This window comes from Phallusia mammillata, chromosome 2 (assembly GCF_965637545.1).
Source record: "Phallusia mammillata chromosome 2, kaPhaMamm4.hap1.1, whole genome shotgun sequence".
NCBI lineage: Eukaryota > Metazoa > Chordata > Ascidiacea > Phlebobranchia > Ascidiidae > Phallusia > Phallusia mammillata.
This window is the reverse complement of record NC_137253.1, coordinates 30,680,905-30,701,578: the sequence shown is the minus strand read 5'-3', so window position 1 is coordinate 30,701,578 and position 20,674 is coordinate 30,680,905. Positions and strand designations below refer to the sequence as shown.

Here is a 20,674-nt window from a genome sequence, read left to right as displayed (position 1 = left end):
CAGTGGTTACAGTAATAATATTATAATTTTGGTTTGAGTAAAAAGATGAACCATTTTAAGATAACATGAAAAACACTTTTACTAAAACCCATTTCTCAATTTGTGATCGGCTAAGTTGTCTGGATTGCCAACTCCAACTTGTGATTTTTAATGCAAAATTGTGTGATATTGCCATAGATTATCCTTTGGTTCTATGATCCTTCCACTGTGCTTTTCTAAACAACAATTTTTTGAAAATGCGCAAATACTGACTTAAACAACGGCCCAAAAGGCACTATGCTATATTTTGAGATCTAAATCTTTGTTGCCCTATAACATGCAGCGCTACACCCGCCTTCACTAATTGTGCCCTCTACTTTGTCAAGCTTCCGATTGCACGTTGCGCAGCACATTTCGGCATAATGAACATATTGCTTAATTTGTTTTCGTGCAATTCATGTTTTCTTTCACTGCGCAAAATTAAGCTTAACTGATGTAGGCTGACATACCATTAGGTTACACTGTAAGTTTAGCCTCAACGGCAGAACAAGTATTTTTTGGTGGGGTGCCGAAAACATAAACATTGCTTTAGTCTACGAATCTAGGACAAATCATTCTACACAATTATCGAAATATTTAACGTATTTATTAATTCCGCGTAACACATCGAAACTACACATTTTGATTGAACAGCAAGATTACTCAAAGCCAAATAACGAAAGTTTAAATTTAAAAAACGCATTGGAAAACACACAGATTATGAAAACAGTATGGCAAGGAAACTATAATAGATATGCGTACACATCAGCGGTTAGGTCTTTTACCACTGGGAAATTAAAATAATTTTCACTTAATTTATGAAGAAGATGCAAGTTTCAAACAGAGAGTATAATTTACAGCCATCTAGAGAAATTTAAATCAGGAAGATTCTTGTTCACTCAAGTGGATGTGGAAGAGAAGTTGGATTTGGTTGCTGAAACTCCAGTGGAATTTGTTGCCATGGTACGAGGAGAAAATGATGCTGGCTCAATGCCAACTGCATCCTCAAATCTCTTTCTGAATCCTTCAAACCTTGATCTCATGGGATTCCACCAGAAGATGAACATGTCTTCTCTTTTCACACAAGTGATGTAAAAGATGAAGATTCCCTAAACATGAAAGTCTTGTAGTCTGTTTTTGTGAATATCGCAAATTCTGCTGAACGTCCTAGTATTATAAAACACAATAGCCCTTAGCTGCGAGTGTAGCTTACTGGTTGACAGAGAATTGAATACGTTATGTTGCCACTCTGTGCCTTGCCGGCATTCATACACTGTCGCATGTATGACATAACAATATATTATTTATTATGTTTGTTTATTCTTAAAACTGTGTTTCCTATTTTTAATCTTGGTAATAGTACACTGTGACGAATATTACTCACCTGAAATGAGTTGAACAGAGCAAAGAGCCAGTTCAACACTTGATTGTAAGTTGGATCAGTCGAAATTAACATGAGGAATCCAAAAATCCATGTCAGACCAAGAGTGAATGAAAGTGAACAAGCCATAAACAGTTGAGTCAGCTTATTACCTTTTGCTGCTGTGGACTGAATCTAAAAATATGTTGTTGTTGGTGGTGCTGTTGTTGTTAAAATAGTTGATGCTTGCAGAGTTTAAATGTTCTATTACTTTCTGACGTTTGAAGATGACTTTCCTTAGTACCAGTATCACAATGCCAAGATTATTAAGAAATGCCAAACCGATGATAAACAGAAAGCCAAAGTAAAGGGAGTAGCCTTGTAGCCAGCACATGTTCTCAGCGTGATACGTTGTTGAAGGCAAATATTGAGGATCGTCTGCAAAAGAAGACAATCATTTAATTTCCTTGTATCTAAGGTGTGCAGTGACATGATATTAAGAAGGTTTGGTGTCGAAATGGGGTTTGTGCGACAATGCTACAAATTTTGCAACAAACTAGTTCATTTCATTTTTTTGCACTGATAGCCTGCAAAGTGGCCCTTCGAAAGTAGTTGAGTTTGCTTGTGTGCAGCAAGATTTACACTACTGCTTGAGAAGAAACTTTCACGTATTAAATTACTCCCTAGCTAGACCAATTAACAATGAAAACATGCCCAAAAAATCTGTACATGTTTTGATCAATCAAATGTTTCTGGTGAATAATAAGTGGCCTGTGCACCAAGCCATTTATCTTACCTTTTACACAAACATCCTCATTGAGCTGTTGTTTGTCAAAATACAACAAAGTTAAACCAAGATTGAAAGTAACAACCACTGCAGGAATGCCATAAGCAAAAATACAAGCTTTGGTCATGTAGCTTTTAATTGTTGTGTTGAACACCTTCAAAAAGAAAGATTAGGTAGTTTATGTTAAAAAATAGCCAGGAATAGATGTACATACTTTAACCAGAGCAGTGTATAGTTTGTTGCTGTAAACCATCATCCACATCCAACTGGTTAAAAATGTGTATTGCAGGATGACAGTAACAAATGTACACGCTCCTGGATTGTCAACACTTGAAACACCAGTTACAAAAAACAAGTAGGCCACAAAAAGATTTGTGCAAATGTGAAGTTGAATTTGATTAGGGACTTTCTTCAGTTGCACTCTAATGGACAAGAGGGACAAAGTTATGTATGTTTCGGTTTAGGTAACGTAGCAAACACCAACTTGTTCAGAACATGTAGAATAATGGTAGCGGTAAATCCACAAATGGAGAGACCACAACCAATATCGCTGATTGTGGAAAGAACAATATCTTCTGGTATTTCATTTGTTGTCTACAAAATATGACGGTTTTGTAGTTGATAAGTTTGCATTTACGTTTCATTTTATGACATAAAACTTACAACTAACAGAGCAAAGTTGGTCAGGTGATCACATTTGCACACAGGTGGATGAGCAGTGTTGTCAAGGCAACATCCATCAGTCCTCCAATCCAGAGCATCAGGATCCCAGTAAGCACATCTTTGTCGCACTCTTTTTACCTGATTTCAGGAAAAACATTGTTCTGTTTGATAAAACATTAGCACATAATGTTAGGCATTTTTACTTTCAAAGCCTGTGCTGAGCTTTCTTCTCCATAGTGGGTCTCTTCATTTGCATGCTCTATTGACACTGGTGGATTTAAGTTGGTAAGAGAAATATTGTCACCAATTTCTACAGTTATAACCTAAAAACATATTTTGTTGAAAATGATTCCTAAAAAAACATTGTGGATAGTGTCAAAGAAATAGTTTCAACTTTAGTTTAGTTGAAATTACAGAAAAAAATCAAAAATTACAAATAAAGTTGACTGTTTTGAACATACAGAAGCTATAAATTCACTTACAAAGTTAACTTCAGTCTTGGATGGAAACAATGCATCCCCTTTATGCAGGAAAAAGACTGTCCTTAACTTTGATCCATTTGTGCTTTTCCAGGCTTGTGAAATAACTGAACCGGGAACAGAAATATTGACAGGTACAACACTTGCAACTTCCTGACTGACTTCTCCTTCTGGGGCAAACCACACATCAGTTGGGGAACTTTCTTGTGCTTGTTCTGTAACCTGTACATAAAGGATTTCATGGTTTATAAACTTGTAACATACAATAGCTGTTTTACAATACTAATGCCCTACTGAATATGTTTTCTATCCAGTTTGTCAGGCAAATACTTTTTGTGTAAATTGAGTTTTAGGTACTTCCAAATGACAAAGCAACAAAATTCCTTGCCATCTCTATGGTATAGATACTTTTTGCATAACCAAGAGTTTACAGTCTTTCAACCCAAATTTGAATGTTTGTTAAACCCCTGTACTATTATACCTATGTAATAAAAATGTTTAGGACATATTAAGTTGTTGAACTCACCCTGACCACTATAGATTCAGTTTTAATTTCCAACACAGGATCAGTGGTGTTTTCGAGCTTAATATTGTGAGCAAGCAAGCTGAGTGATTGGACGATGCTTTGTCTGATTGCTGACTGCTCTTGAGTTAGGGTTGATAAGGGGCTGTCTTGTTGACTTTGCAATGCTTGTGTGACATGAGAAGTGGTTGTGACAACATTGATCAAAAGAGTTTCCGTCACCTAACAACCATAACAAGTAAAATTTATGAAATGCTTCCAAAACCAAATAAAACAGTACAACAACAATGATTTATTTCAATTGTGAAGATATTTTAGCATGTTACTACACAATATCATTTCATGGTTTTTACAAGTAATAATCGAAGTAATGTAGCAGTATTTGTTTATGTCAAAGTAAAACAATATTGAAACAAGGTAAAGCAAAATAAAATAGTAAATGTAAGTAAATGCGAAAGTCATCAAAGTTAACTTGCACAATTCTTCCAAACACTAATATTAAATCATTTATTAGGTTGTTTGAGGTTACATGCTTTGTAAACCCACCTCAACTTTTCCACCTTTAACAGCTTCTGCAATTGAATCAACAACTTCAAGGGATTCTTGTACTTCTGTTTCGTCCAGTGTTGAACTAGATGTAATAATCTGAAGAGAACTGGCAACTTCTTCTATTGTCTCCTGAGTCACTTCTGATGCATTAATCTGGAAACCAATTTCTTTTAAGGATGTAGATGAATTTAAAACCAATGTACATGACAGCATCTCCAAAAATGAATTGATCTTGATTTTACCAATACAAAAATAAGGACAATACAGATGTGTAGACAGGTTTTTTTTAAGATTTGGTTTGAGTGACCGCTAAGCAGTTTTAAGAGACCGCAAGTGTTTCATTCAAATACCAAAAATAGCCATATTTGCCAAATTTTGGGGTTTTTGGGGGGATTTTGGAATTTTGGGAAACCGCTGGAGAAATTTAGGGGACCGTTTCGGTCCCCCAAAACACCTTAAAAAAACACTGTGTGTAGATGCTTTTTTTATAATGGGCATGTTGTTTAATGAAAACAGCAGGCCTGTTCTAAGTGGAATAATAGACACCATGATCATAAAGGGATCCTGGACATTTCCTTCAGTAAGCTAAGTACAAACTAGTTCGTTTAACAATAAATTTAAGTGTATATTTAACATGAAGAGTCAGATACTACCTTAATATCTTCAATCTTAACTTCACATTTGATGACAGACAAACTTGATTCGTCAAGCTGTGATGAGTGAAGTTCACCATTAACTCCAAAACTCACAGCAGGAATACATCGCAATGATCCCTGCGAATGACCTGGAAAAATTGATGGTGTTTATGCACCCCGCACATTTAAAGTAGGGTTGGCAACATTTATTTCAAACAAAGAAAAAACGTATAAATGATTTTGGTTAATCCGGTTAATTGTATAAAGCTTGCACCCTAGGTGTGCAAATAACCATAAGTATCGGAATATAAACATATTTTTCATGTACTAAACCTCCGGGGCATAGCTCTGTAGAATAACTCATGGAATTCACAGAGACTTCTGGAAAGTTAAATCCTTGAAGAACTTTGTCTAGGCAGGAAGCTGCACAAAACAAACGGTTTTAGATCATGACAATGTTGTTTTTGTTGCATGGCATCAATGACTTACTGGTCTGGGGAATCCCCAACAACAAACCGTTGGAATTTTTTTGAGAGGAATATTTGACATATCCACTTAAAAGAACGGAAGGAGGTTGAAATCCATTACTGAACTGAACTAAATATCTGTGTAAAGAGTAAACAAATTAATGAATTGTTTATGTCAGTTTATGTACAAAAGTTGCTTTTTTACCTCACTGTAGAATTGGGCCGAAAAGTGTGAATAATAACTTTTCTAACATTGTTGTTTTCATGTTGAAATGCTTCCAGTAGGTTTTCTTTAAGTTTCATTTTAAGCATTTCATCACTTAAGGCATTTGAGGCAAAGTTTTGAGAAAACTCATGAAGGTACAATTCTGAAAAAAAATTGTTAATACTACTGAAGCATTTTTGGAATTGTAATGCAACTTACTACTACAAGTTTTTCCATTTCCTTCATAACCAGCAGTACATGAGCAGGTAAAATTCCCAATTAAATTGTTACACTTTGCATTTACATCACAATCATGAGTTTCCATAAAACACTGGTCCACAGCAGTGCAATCAAAACCATCTCCTTTAAATCCTTGGTTACAGAAACAAATAAAACTTCCAATGGTGTTGTTGCATTGTGCATTTATGTGGCAGTTGTCTATGTTTGAAATACATTCATCAATATCGTCACAATTTGGTTCATATCCAACAAAACCAACATCACAAGAGCAAACAAAACCACCAATCGTATTTTCACAAAGTCTGTTGTCATGACAACTGTCTGTTTTCAGAATGCATTCGTCAATATCAGAACAACACCTTCCATTGCCTAAAAATCCATCCTTGCATGTGCATAAATATCTGTTTGCTTCTGTTTTGCATGTTGCATTTGAATGACATACTAAGGCACAATTTGCTTTTGTATCATTACTCACTACACTCTCTGAAATTATCAAGAGATTTGATGTCAAGAATAACTTGCTTCGGATTTAAATACTTTTAACATACTTGTTGTAATGTGAATTGATGTTCCTGGGTTTTCAACAGCTGCTTCATAAACAACATACACAGTGATGTTGTATTGAGTGTTTTCCAACAAACAGGAAAGTGTGTAACTTGTGCTGCTTGTCAAGACAGTTTTAGTATAGTTTCCTAAATGAAACAAATTATGACAACAAATATAAATATGTGTTAGCTGCAAGTCAACATGTGGCTGTTATACTAACAACAACAGATTTTTTTATGTTGAAAATTTTTTTAGTGTTGACATAAACACTTTGTATTAACCCTTTCATGGTATCCTTTTAAACTTACTGTTCTTACCATGCTGATAAACTATATTGTATTGATTTGCTCCTGAGATATCATCATAAGCAATAGTGATATCATGATATCCAACTGACAGAACTGAAACATTAGGTCCAGATGTTGATACTGAAGCAAAAACAGAAAAGACGGTCGTTAAATAAAGATTTTTTTAAATTTTGTCCATACCATTTTTAATGCACAGACCTATGCTTAGTGTGTTTTATTGGCCATTGTAATTAAATGCCATGCTCTTTTACCTGTAGCTGTTGTATAGTTTATGCTGTCAGCAGCAGAGTATGAAGGAGATACAAACACGGTTACAGTGTATTGTGTTCCAGGTGTCAAGTCACCAAGTGTAGCTTGAGAACTATATATACCGGGATAGTATGCAACCATTTCTAGATTGCTTGTAGTGCGTAGTTCCACGTTGTAGGAAAAACTATGATCTTTATTGATTGTATCCCAGTCGAAAGTTAATGCTGACTGAGATTGTGAAACAACTTTTAGACAACAAAGATTGGCTGAAACACACAAAATGTATCTCATGGTTTACGTTCCTTGACATGGGAGTTGCTAACATTACCCTTGCATTTTGAAGGAACTATACATTTGCAGATTGATCCTAAAACACCTGTAGTGCACTGACCAAAATATCCACAGTTAATCCAAAAGTAAGAGTTTTCATAATGTAACCCATAATAACCCCAATAGGAATAATATGAATAATGGCTGTTGCAAGTACCTAAACATAGAAAACAAGTTTTATTTATGTTTTTCGAAAATATTTTAGTTTCACAGACCAAAAATTTATATTAGCAAGAAAGTAACAACAACATATCAACAAATATTAAAACTACTTGAAAATTACACAGGACAACTAATGTTTTTAATAATAAAGTTTAAACAAAAGGATATAATGCTATAACCTTCATGACATGTTATACAGTGTGTGTGTTTGATAAACGATTGCCAGCAGCAGTTAAAAATGTGTCCTGATGTTTTGTGGAGAAATAGAGACTGCCTTTTCTCTTGCCTTTTTACTCTTTTTTTCTGCAGTTACACAATACTCTGTTCTTACCAACTTGTCTAAAATAGCATGGTAGCAAATACGTCTGCTTCAACAAACATGTGAATACAAAAAAAAATAATGAAAAGGTTGAGATATAAGACTCAATGCTATTAGCCCCTAACTGATGTCACAAATGTAATATGCTGGTTGCAAGTTATGTCTAAGAACAACCTTTCTTAAAAACATCTGTCTCTGATTGTGAGCATGGTTGCAACATTACTTTACCTGGAAAAGTGTAAACTTGCACTATTGAAGATACCAAGCAACTATACATTCTGAAGCCTTTCTCTCTTAGCTTCTAAGTAACAGTCGATTAAAACGAACCCAAATTTCTGCTTGAGGACAAACATGGCTACAAAAGTGAGAAAAGTAAAAAGAGTGACAAATCATTTTGAGAGAGAAAATGTAGTGTGTCAAAATGTAAAAAGCTAAATGTGCATCATACTGTAGAGTGTGTGTGCATTGTTCATCCTTCTAGAAACACATATGGCCAATTGCATCATAACATGACATATTTGGAAATATATTTTTGCACTGTGATTTAGTTGTTGATCTTTTGTTGGTGAGTATTTTTTTATCACAGTGTACATGATCACTTCTGACAAAATTTGGGCTACTGTTTATGTCACATTCTGTTTATTACATATTCATGGTAATTGCTTCTAAAGATTGGCAATTAACCGGATTGGTCTGTGTTTGTGTACATACCAACACAAGTGCTTCCATCACCAGCAAACCCTAAATTGCATTGACAACTAAAACTCCCTTCAGTGTTAAAACAAGTTGCTTCCTTATGGCAATTGTGACTCCCATTGGCACATTCATCAATATCTGTGGGTACAAGACTTTCAATACAGCAATAAATGGCAATTTGATATTTTAAATATTTGTGTGTTACTTACAGTTATTCATCTTTTGAATAAAGAAAACAAACCCATTTTAGACAGTAAAATTGTAAAGATCGAACTCTCCTCTTCAAAAAGCAAAACTTCATATATATTTTATACACATACCTGCACAACTACCATTTATTTGTGTATATCCAGAGCAACAGAATGTTGAATTGTTGTTACAGTTTAAAATGGGTTTAGAAAGTGCATTTATTACATTGGAAGAATTATTGTCTGTTCAAAAAAAACAGCAACAAAAATCATTGTTGGATACACTTTATATGTATTGACTTGGGGAGTTCTTACCAGTGGTAAAATATTTACTGATGCTTTTAATTCCAGCATTGTTTATCGCTGTAATAGTTAAGTTGTATTGGGTTCCAGGTCTTAAGCTAAGAAAAACAGATCTACCAAAGTTGTGTTCCCAATGATCAACACCAGGGCCAGTTAATTTTTCAATATTGCGAAATGCATTTCCAGTTCTCCATGTAAACCCAAGACTTGTGGAAGTTTTCCATACAAGCTTCAGGTCCAACAACACTGGAGTTTCTGGAAGTAATTACTGATATTGAATTGGATTTTGTGTAAATAGTTGGGGTATGTGTATTTAACAAGTTTAACAACAAACATTACCTGTGCAATTTTCTTTACAGAAGCATGTGTTTCCACTTGCACCACGGTGACAATATCCACAGGAGCTACTGCAATATCCTATAAAAACATCACAAATATACAATTTTAAATCATGAAACATTTTTAAAACATAAAGCTGAATGTAAAATGATAATGCCTATTTAAACAAGCAAAATTATAAAACTGATTTCAATCTCTATTATTTGTTTGTGATCATTTTCTACTAATACCATTTATAATAAATACAACATGTGTATGTCAAATAAGTCCCCATTCATCTGTTTTTGCAAACTGGAAGGGTATTAATCAAGTGTGACCATTTTAGATTCAGAAAGGACGAGTTATTGTAAACTTTGTAATGCAATAGTAGTAAAGAAAGACCAGAAATAAAACAAAAAGCATATAATTTCCTGAACAAGGGACATACACAACGTGTGTGCAGGATAAGGCCATAAACTAAACAAGGTAAGACAATGATTTTACATCATACGGTGTAACAAATGTATATGCGGCATACATATTAAAAATCATAATAGTAACTAGGGATGTGCCAAAACTGCAAATGTTCTGTTGGTCGAGCACCGAGCATCTCACTTTAATGCTCGGTGCTCGGCCGAGCACGCTCGGTGCATTATGACGTCACAAAAAATCCCCGGTCACCGGCGGTGTTTTATTGAGCTGTACATGCCCATAAAGAACGCGTTTTCCCACCATCTAATACATTTGAAAAATCATTCGTTTTTTTTCTTGGATACCCTTTAGAACACTAGTTACGTATGTTAGCGGGGCATGAATATGCAAATTTAACGCTCGGGTCAGTTTGTGCAACTGCTCGGCCGAGCACCGAGCATCAAAAACAGCGATGCTCGGTACCGAGTACTCGGGTTCTGGCTCGGCTTGGCCCATCCCTAATAGTAACGCATGTGAATGATTGTACTATATCAACAACAGGATGGGTTTTTTTCTGGTCGACGTTAAAAGCAAACTTTCATCTTTTCACAAACTCACCTAAAAATGTGTCAAGGGCAATAAATCATAACTTCTATTTTATGACACATGTTACAACAGAAAAAAAACATAGGTAACATAAAGGATTGTTATGTTTGTAGAGATCTTCTGGTAAATGTTATTTTCTTCCGATTCTACTCCCTGCGCCGAGTGTCTGTTGATATATATCAGGGAGACTGGAAGGTCACTTAACACCCGCCGAAAAGAACATCAACGGGATGTTGACAACAACGCTGCAAAGAAGTCAGCCCTTTCCAATCACGTGGTATCACAAGGCCACCGTATTAATTTCAATGCGGCTTCTGTTGTGGCCCGGGAGCCTGACTACAGGAAAAACTATATCTTGAGCCATAGAATATTCACCAACGGGGCAACACAATGAACATCAAAACAGATGTGATGCTTTCAGCGTGCTACAGGCACCCGCTTAAAGATTAAAGGCCCAATCATTCGTTATCACACGGTGTTTTCGTTGCATTGTAACGAGCTTGCATTCCATTGTCCGTCAAAAATGGGGGTTGTGTTGTTTGCGAAGAAAACACTACCAAGTCCCCGCATACTTCCTCGTGGTGTTGGACGGAAACAGTTAGGCTGACTATGTGAAAGGCAATGGCAAACCATCTTTGTATTTTTTTGCCTAGTGAACATGAACACTGATAGAAAAAAAATTAAACAATAACAGCGTTAAGGATAACCAACTCCAGTCAGGAGCAGCTACCTTGCTCGGTAGGGATTATGATGTTCGTCAGGACATATTTGATCGTTATTCTGCTACTTGTCGACAACAATCAAAGTTGAAAAGGATTGCAACATGGAATGTACACACCATGCATCAGAAAGTAAAAGTGGAAAATGTGATTTTGGAGATGAAGAGATTAAAAATTGATATTCTTGGCATATCTGAAATGAGATGGACAGACCAAGGCAAAATTACTAAACAAGGATTGAAAATTATATGGTCTGGAGGTAGCAAGCATGAGCATGGTGTTGGATTCATATTGGGAAATAAACTGATGGAAGTTTTATGGGATGCTTGGCTGTGTCTGAAAAAATCATTCTCCCCAAACTGAAAGGGCAGAGGACTAATCTCAATATTATACAGGTTTATGCTCCTACTGAAAAATCCCCTGATGATGAGATTAGAACGTTCTACACACAACTGAATTTAACTAAAAAGAAATGCAAACGTGGTGAAATAACAATTGTGATGGGAGATTTCAATGCAAAGGTGGGAAGAGGAAGAAACGGAGACATTGTTAGTGGACATGGGCTTTTCAACAGCAATGATTGTGAAGATATGTTCATGGATTGGTGCGGTATCAACAATCTCACTATTTGCAACACATGGTTTCAGAATCATCCGTGTCACATCTGGATATGGAAATCTCCAAGAGACCACACAAGAAATCAAATAGATTACATCACAATTTCAAGACGCTTCAGGAATAGTGTTTTAAATGCAAAGACTTATCGGTGTGCTGATTGCTCGAGTGACCATGTACCTGTTGTCGCAAATATCTATACCAAACTGAAGATTTGTCGAAAACCGGTAAGAAAACTACAATACAATGTTGACGTCTGTCAAAATGTAGGATTAAAGGAAGTACTGAAACGTGAATAGGGTAATGCACTGAAAAACTTGCATGACAAAAAATGAAGTTGGCCAGAAGACATATTCCAGAAAATCAAAACGTCCCTGAGAATATCAATGGAAAACAACCTGCTAAAAGTCCAGAGAGAGAACTTGCAAAGCTGGACGACACATGACATAAGAGGTTTACTGGAAAAAAAGGTGCTTCAAAGTACAAAGAATTAGATAAGTTTATTAAATTAAAGTGCAACTCTGCTGATGAAGAATCTGTAAATCAAAAATGTCAAGAGGTATATAAGCTTTTTAATATCAGCGTGAAAAAAGCCCACCAAAATATTAACCAGCTCAATGGATAGAAGGGAAACTGGATGAAATTGGGCTGTGAGAAGAGTAAAACTGGAAAGATCTTGTTTGAAAAAGAGGAAATTAGACATCGTTGGCAAGAATACACTAAGGAACTATACAGCGAGAAGCTTTGAAAGTTGGTAACAACAGTTGAAAAAGAAAGTGAAAAAATGGGAATGGCTGTGAATGAAGATAAAACAGAATGCATGGTCATTGCCAAAGTGGCAGGAGCACATAAATGTAACATACTGGTTTCAGATAAACCAATTAAACAAACTCGAAGGTTTAAATATCTTGGTTGTATACTTACAGATGATGGTCGGTGCAAATATGAAATTAAAGCCAGAATTGTGCAGGCGAAACATTGCTTCATAAACCTCAAAAAATTTTGACAAACAAAAATTTAAATATAAATACCCATGTGAGAGTTCTTAAAAGTTATGTGTGGCCCGTTCTACTCTACGGTTGTGAAAGTTGGACTTTCACAAAGGAACTGATTGACAACCTGAGTGCTGAGATTGTGGTTCCTGAGAAAAATGCAACGAATATCATATACCTCCCATAAAACCAAGTATGAGGTATTAATTCAAAATAATCAACAAAGATCACTGGTAAGCACAAGAAAACTTTAACAACTCAAGTTTTTCGGCCACATAAACAGACAACAAAAACAAGAATACATAATTTTGTGTGGCAAAACAAGTGGAAAACGTTCACCTGGACGGCAAAGGAAAATGTTTATTAATTAAGTTAGGGACTTTCTGGACATCCAAGCGGAGAATACTTTTGAACTGGCAAGAAATAGTCACATCTGGAGAAACTAGTGTTTCATGGCAACCGAAGCCTGGTTCAGGCATGGCACTGGATGATGATGCGTTCCATTCTTTTTTCCCTTTGCTAATCGTGCACTGTACTAGTCGCATTCAGTGTTATTTACCCTGATGAAGACGACCCATATAGGACGTCGGAACAAAATTACATTTGCCAAAGAGCTCTACAAACTTAAAATTATGCCTGGCAGCAATAGCTTATATAAAGGATTGTTCTACATCACCTACTTTAAAGAAGGACAAACAGCTATGGCCACTATAGAGTTGACATTAAATATATTGGGCAACATGTCAGTTTTATCTAAATTAAATCCCATAACCCCACTTTACATTCCATTAAAATTTTAAGATATAAAAGAAGTTATGTACTCACCAACACAAACTTTACCATCTCCAACAAACCAGTCTCTACATTTACAGATATAACTTCCATCTGTATTGTGACAGATTGCTTCAATATGACAGTTATGTGTGCCAAGTGAACATTCATCAATATCTAAGAATTAGTTAATAGTGCAGTAGATTTTAGTTAATAAGTCCAAGAATAAAAAACTTAAATCAAATAAAACGTACAAGACAAAAGTGCTGGAAATATTTCACAAAAAAATTCCTGAACAACTTTTTTGCAATTTGAAGGAAAACAAGTAGCTGACTGCCAGCCATGAATTACCTACACATCATAATGCTGCCATGCCAGATTTTTTAGTTTTCAGCTTTAGAAGTTATTTGACACATTGAGGCAGATATGTCAATATTTCGTGGCACGCAGCAAGTCAATACTATAGAAACACAAACCTTGGCATATTCCATTTTTTGCTTTATATCCATCAACACATCCATCAAATTGTATTGTTGATATGGTTGATACAGAAGCACTTATATTGAGTGTTGTTTCAAAATCTGATAAAACTGAGTATAATATGACTAAAATGTTTCTGTACATTTGTGGGCTAACTGTTTTCAACATGATAATGCTTTTTTTGCTTGTAGATTTGGAACATAAATAGATTATCGATTCAATAATTTGTGTAATCTTTTGTTAAAAAGCAACTAAATTAAATGCTTTATAATGCACAGCTTAATTTGTTTCAAGTCGATTTTAATGAACAATTTCAACGTAATTGTTCATGTTTCTTGTTCATGCAAATCACAAGCACCATGCTTACCTGTTGTAAAATTTACAGTTTTTTGTGTATTTTTGGAGTTCAAGTAGGCTTGTACCACAACTGTGTATGATGTATTTGCATGAAGATTTGTGAATGAGATTTGTTGAAAATGATAATAGGAAGTTTGACTCCAACTGCTGTTGCTGATTGTAATGCGAGTGTAACCAGTTGATCCTTGCTTCCATAAAAGAACAGCAGCTGTGTCATTCTTCCATTCAACTCTTAAGTAGCGAATTTTAGGATCTATTCAAGACAACAGCAAAATACGTATGTTAGTGTGGACATTTTTATTAGTAAAAAGCAAACAAATATTTGATGTTTCTTACCTCCATAAATTGTTTCACAAGTTCTCAAAACAGTATAGCCACAATAGCTACATGATGGCCGACAATAATCTGCAAAAATAAACTAACTGCTTAAATCATAAATGTAGCATAGTAGGTATTCTGCAATATTTAAATTTAACTTACAATATCACTAGAAATGTAGCTTTCCTAAAAATTTATATTGTATGTGTAAATATTGACCTTTCACCCTCCACTAGGCAAACAAACAACAACCATACATTGAATAATTAAAAACATGCAGCAAAGCCACATCGATGCACATGTACAAGAAATGGTTTCATGTCGCATTAAACCAGGGTTGCAAACATGCGGTACATGACAACAAGCAGCTTTACAGGGGTTTTGTGAAGCTCATGAAGTGTTTTTATATTTTTTTGCTTTTTACTTGGGGTCGATGAAAGTGAATGATAAGTAGATACACCTGGTTATGAATGCAAAATTTTGAGATAGAAAGCTCATCACAGTTGCTCAATGCAATTGTTTCATCACCGTTGGCCATTATTTTTAAACATGACAATAACACATGCAGTTTTTTGTTGGTTTGTTTGTCTGTTATCTCAACATCACCATTTTAGGTGTAAATTACATAAATAAGATACTGGATTTGCAATGTTATCACTTTACCAAAAGTTTTTATTTTGTCGCCTTTGATTTACATTGATAGGTATTTTTGGCCCTTAAAGACATTTAATACTCCCTCCAAATTATGTTTGATTTGCAATAATCTGACAGTAAGATAACCTAACAAAAATCTTAATGATCTTTAAGGGCTGTTTTGTTGTCATGTTGCGAATTATTTTGCTTTGTCAGTAATAATATGCAGATTAACTTGCAAGACATGAAAATAAAAAGTGTGCAACTTTGCTTGTAACTGAAAATGCATGAACTCAATTATTGGTTGAAATCGACAAAGCCCTGATCCACTAAATGTAGCAACAGAGTAGCAAGATCAACTATAAAGAGAATTCACCAAACATATCCATGTTAGACAGAAAAAGGACAAAAGAAAAAAAACATGGACAAAACAAGCATCAATCACATTGTCTTACAAAAGCAATGTTTTCCATCTCCAGCAGTCCAGTTACTACACTTGCAAGTAAAACTTCCATTAGTGTTGTAACAAGTAGCTTCAATATGGCAATCATGGGTTCCAAGAGAACATTCATCAATATCTGACAATATTTTTGTACAAACATTTTTTCGCATTTGAAAAGATTCTTTATTTAATACCTTGACAGTTAGTTCCATTCATAATAAAACCAGGACAACAATGTGTTTCGTTGTTGCATTGTAAGTCTATCAATGGTTTATTAATTTCAGTTTGGATTGAACTGTTGTTTGAAGCTGCCACTTCTGTAAGAGTTCAAAAATATTTTGCTTTATACATATATAGCAGGGGTTCCCAACCGGTGGTACGCGTACCACTAGTGGTACGCGAAGGGTTTTCAGGTGGTACGCGAGTAGCTTCTGTTTTGTTCACAAAAACCTTAATTTGCAACTTTATATTTTGTTTGTCTGGTTTTGTTTACAAAAAAACAGTCCCCAGGCCTATTGTCATTGTTACGTAACTATTCCTGTTGTTTCGTATCATTACGATCTTCAAAATACAGGTCATGTCAATTCTCAACAAAAAGCATAGTTGCTACTTGCTATTAAAAGTCGAACAACGCTGCGGCACAGTGGGCATTAATTATGTCAAATGATTGCTCTTGATAGATATATCTGCTGTTTTGGTGCTTAAGATAGCGTTGAATGAAATATGATTCAAACAAATTAGTTGTACTGCAAGAAGTGGTACCATAGAGCACTGTAGAGCAGTGCTTCCCAACCTTTTTCAGCTCGCGGCCCACTTAAAAATTTTGTTTTTTGGGCGGACCACCGTATAATATTGCGAGAAAACCACAATGAGTTCCAGCATCAAGATTTTACAACTAGTACAAATACTGTTGTGACGTAACAATCGCAGTTTGTTTGTGTAATAAAGCTTTGTTTAACGTGAAATCTTATGCGCCATGGGGCTTTCATAGTGAGTATACTATAGTATCATATTTTTGAGAAAAATGGTTAAATTTGAAAGTACGTTCACACAAACTGTGTAACTTTTTTTAACCTCCATATTGGTATGTTAGTAGTTTAAAAAACTTCGCGGCCCACCAAAAAGAACGTCGCGGACCATCAGTGTGCCGCGGCCCACCGGTTGGGAAGCGCTGCTGTAGAGCACATTAGTGCTCTATGGTGGTACGCGTGGCAATGCAGAGCATCCAGGTGGTACGGGATCGTAAAAAGGTTGGGAACCCCTGATATATAGCCTAATAATAGTTGACATTTTTGTACATTGTCAAGTCAGAGATAAACACAGATTAAAAAGACAAACAATATTACCTGGAAACCAGTAAGTTATTGACTGATCAGTTGTTACAGCATCATTATGTGCAGATATTGTTATTGTGTAATTGGTGTCAGGGACCAAGCTATTGAAATAAGCTCCTGTGTATGAATTTCGTGTAGATACATGTGGAGAGATAGAGGCCCAAACCTGGTATGCATTTCCCACATCCCAAACAACCAAAATATCTGTTTGTGCTCTGATCCGTTTTATTTGGGTGTTTCGTAAAGTTGGTTTTGCTGCATAAATAAATGCTGTCATTGGGCAAAAAAGTTAACATATAGTGAAAGCAACACATACAGTCACAAGTGGATCCTCTGTAGCAGAAACAAGTGTAACCATTTGGTCCTTCTCTACATTGACCACCAACAGAACATGTGTTGCTACAGTATTGGGAGCAGTTTATGTTGCAGTATCCTAGATTGTAAACAACATAACATAGTGATATTAAATTTCCCTTAGTTAGATTTTTAAAAGGATAAGTAACCAGGGGTGTTCAACATGTGATTGTACAGCTGTGGAGACAAATGTATGCAGACATGAAACTCATCATTAAAATACATGTGATGATGGTCATAAAGTGATCAAAACTCTTTTGCTAGCTGGAATACTGGGATCTGGAAAGATATGCCATTGGCTCAGTCGCCATTAATGTCACAATTTTTTGTTCGCTCTGACACAAACTCATAACAAAATCGTGTTTGTGCACCCATCAGAAACGATGTTCAGACCAATTGTTTACAACGTGTTCCTTTACAAAATTGAACAATTTTACAAATCTAACAAATGTCTTAAAAAAGCATTTACCAAACCAAATTACTAAGTAACGTGTTCACACCTATCCGTTTGCAGTTACAGTTACTCTCACTAACATTAAACCTTCGCTTGGGTGCAACTGCAACCAGAGACAGCAAGTCTGCAACCGTTTTTGTATTTTTTAAATACACATTGCCACCTAGCAGAAAATTGGCAATGGCGGGAAAAAACACCACAAAATTCGATGAATTATTTTCAATACATAATAGGATGAAAATACATTAAAATACCTCTGCAATTAAATCCATCACCAGCAAACCAATCGTCACACTTGCAAGTGTAGCTTCCGTTTGTATTGATACAAGTAGCTTCAACGTGGCATTTCTGAGTTCCAAGAGAGCATTCATCGATGTCTAAAAAGACTTTCAGTGATGATTTGTTAATGCAAATTGTAAGGTTTTTTGCCCTTCTGCTATAATTAACATCGCATACGCATACGTATGTTTTTGTGACTTTAACAGAAGTATTTTCACACGCTTCTGACGTCTTTCGTCATTGTCATTGCACGCAAAAACCCAGTGTATTTTAAACATCAGTTTTTGTTCACATTCACCACCTTTTATAATCGGCCATTTGGACAACCCTTGTCTCTACTGCAGATCCAGCTAACTAGCATGCGTTTTCAGTTACTGACTGTATAGTGCCAGCAGCCACATGTGGACTTAGGTCTACTATTACTTGATCACTACTATTACTTTATCACTACTAACATAATTTTTGTAATAGCGTTATCACGGTTGATGTACCACTTGACCACTAATTTTCTCGGCTACGACTTTATAATCTGTATTTTTTAATAATACACCTATAGCCCACACTATAAAAGTTTGGTTTGTCACAAACACCTGTTTTAGTATGTATGTGCATGTGTGTTAACTAACAAAATCACTTGCGTTGTGTGATTGTTGTCTGGTAATTGCTCGAGCAGTTGACTTGCTGCCAATATTTTTACAGACAGCTGTTGAACAACCCGGATGGATGTGATACTGCGACCCACGTCCCCCTTCGATGTCCTCGACCGAATACGTGTTGCTTCTGAATTTCGACTTTTTTGTTTTGTTTTCTTTTTCTTTTTACTATTCGTGTACATATTAGAGGAAGTGTTCCTTTACGTTAATCTGTTATCTATTTTTTATGTAGTCCAATGCGAACTACGACTAGTTTTAAAGGTTTAGAATTTTTAACAATTAAGTCAAATGTAACATCACAACGTGTGTTCTGCACCCTTTCTTCCGGCGCTCGAAACTATCCGGCATGCCGGGTTTCTTTTGGTGGTTTCTTTTCCTGTCGAACCCCACCCTCTTTCCCTAACACGGGTGGTTAGATTAGGTCCCAACCTGACTGGTTCCACCAACGTTTCACCCCCAGTCTTGATGTCCTAATGTGCCAACCCCACCCTCTGATGTGAGTCCCCGTCACATAACGCTTATAATAACGGTGTAGCTGCAGCGCGTTTCTCATATCTCCACCAACTGTGCCCTCTACTTTGTCGCGCTTTTTAACGTCTCCACGTTGCGCAGCTATCTCCGGCAAGGTGAATATTTAGTGCAGTTGTGTTGCTACAATTTTTTCACCGAGCGAAATAAACTCAACTCAACTCAAACGTCGAATGAAACGACCCTAGAAAAACTATTGCCGAAAATATCATTATAATATTAGTCCAAAGTGAACTAATGGTTTCTTTCGGATGTTAGTTTTTTATAAAACACCATCGACTAGCTCCGCCGATGTTTCCTCCCCAGTCGTGTTATACTCACTGCGCAGCACACCTAATTTCTTGCCAGCTCACATCACATAACGCTTTTAAAACGTTGTAGCTGCAGCGCGTTCAGCCATTATCCACCGAATGTGCCCGCCACTTTTTGGCGCTTCTTAAGTTTTCAACGTAGCACAGCTATTTCCGGCTTGATGATTGTTGTAGTGCAACTGTGTGGCTATGTCGTCTTTCAACAAGCGAAATAAACTCAACTTAACTCAACCCAACTCAATGGAAGAAAACGTATACGTCTAGTACCGACACCGAAAACGGTCTAAACGAGTTAATCTAATGCCCTTATCCCTTTTTAACGTTTAATCTGGAGCACATATTGGTATTTGTGCTCACAAAATACCTACTTTTAACTGCAGTTGTTGAGAATATTTTAGATTTATTTGGTACACTTGAGTTCATTTTAAAACTCCGCCGCAATGCACAAATGGTGTCCGAAATTTTTAAATGTGTGGGCCAAATTTCTTATTTTTATGTTACCAGCTAGTGCTCGCATTCCCTTTGAGGTGCATATCCCTTCGGTTGTTAAACTTGTTTACTATTTTTTTGGCTCGTCTAAATACACTGTGAATGAAATTACATTAAAACATCGAAATTGATAATCAAATTAGATTAATTAACATATACCTTACCTTTTCCGTTGGTACCTAATATGAACCCCGTCACAATAATCAGGCTAAGCAAGTATAACAGCATTTTTGCTAGTCTTTGTAAAACTGACAGATGCACAAATAAATTGTTTTAATAAATACCCAAGCGCCCACCAAAAATCGTCATAACACCCACAAAAAGTTACTTCCTTTGTAGGCATTCATGTTTTATGGAAAGTTAATACATAAGACAATGGTAGGAAATCGTTACCTACGCATTGTATTCACTTGACATGCACAAAACATCTGACAGAGTTGTAGATCTCAGCTCACTCGAGAGTATTTCCTACTTCCTTGTATGTTGTAATGATTACATACCTGCTTATAAATAGCATTAGTTCCTTTATATACCGAGTAAAAATAAAAACCTCAAATGAAATTATGAGTTTTGACTTGAACGT

General features: G+C 35.8%; 1 protein-coding gene across 7 annotated transcripts; it reads right to left on the bottom strand.

The window, feature by feature from the left end:
• Positions 1-603: 603 nt before the first annotated feature.
• On the bottom strand, positions 604-18,204 carry LOC145215188 (uncharacterized). 7 transcript variants are annotated; one of them, XM_080083846.1, is made up of 34 exons: positions 18,086-18,197; positions 17,340-17,456; positions 17,190-17,278; positions 17,036-17,124; positions 15,884-16,006; positions 15,703-15,825; positions 14,633-14,701; positions 14,307-14,549; positions 13,936-14,049; positions 13,514-13,636; positions 9,367-9,444; positions 9,040-9,282; positions 8,857-8,967; positions 8,552-8,674; positions 7,358-7,516; positions 7,032-7,295; positions 6,790-6,900; positions 6,475-6,618; positions 5,906-6,409; positions 5,687-5,849; positions 5,504-5,619; positions 5,348-5,437; positions 5,033-5,163; positions 4,377-4,532; positions 3,834-4,052; positions 3,311-3,529; positions 3,032-3,151; positions 2,829-2,966; positions 2,650-2,759; positions 2,380-2,587; positions 2,175-2,319; positions 1,650-1,816; positions 1,403-1,573; positions 604-1,127 (listed from the first exon to the last, which is right to left on the bottom strand). In XM_080083846.1, the coding sequence occupies exons 3-34, from the start codon at positions 17,207-17,209 to the stop codon at positions 918-920; spliced, it is 5,004 nt and encodes a 1,667-aa protein (XP_079939972.1). In that variant the 5' UTR covers positions 17,210-17,278; positions 17,340-17,456; positions 18,086-18,197; the 3' UTR covers positions 604-917. The 7 variants fall into 7 exon arrangements, with proteins under 7 accessions (XP_079939972.1, XP_079939971.1, XP_079939973.1 ...); XM_080083845.1 differs by lacking the exon at positions 18,086-18,197 and adding an exon at positions 17,878-17,941; XM_080083847.1 differs by lacking the exon at positions 18,086-18,197 and adding an exon at positions 17,878-17,941 and having other exon boundaries at positions 13,936-14,040.
• Positions 18,205-20,674: the final 2,470 nt, after the last annotated feature.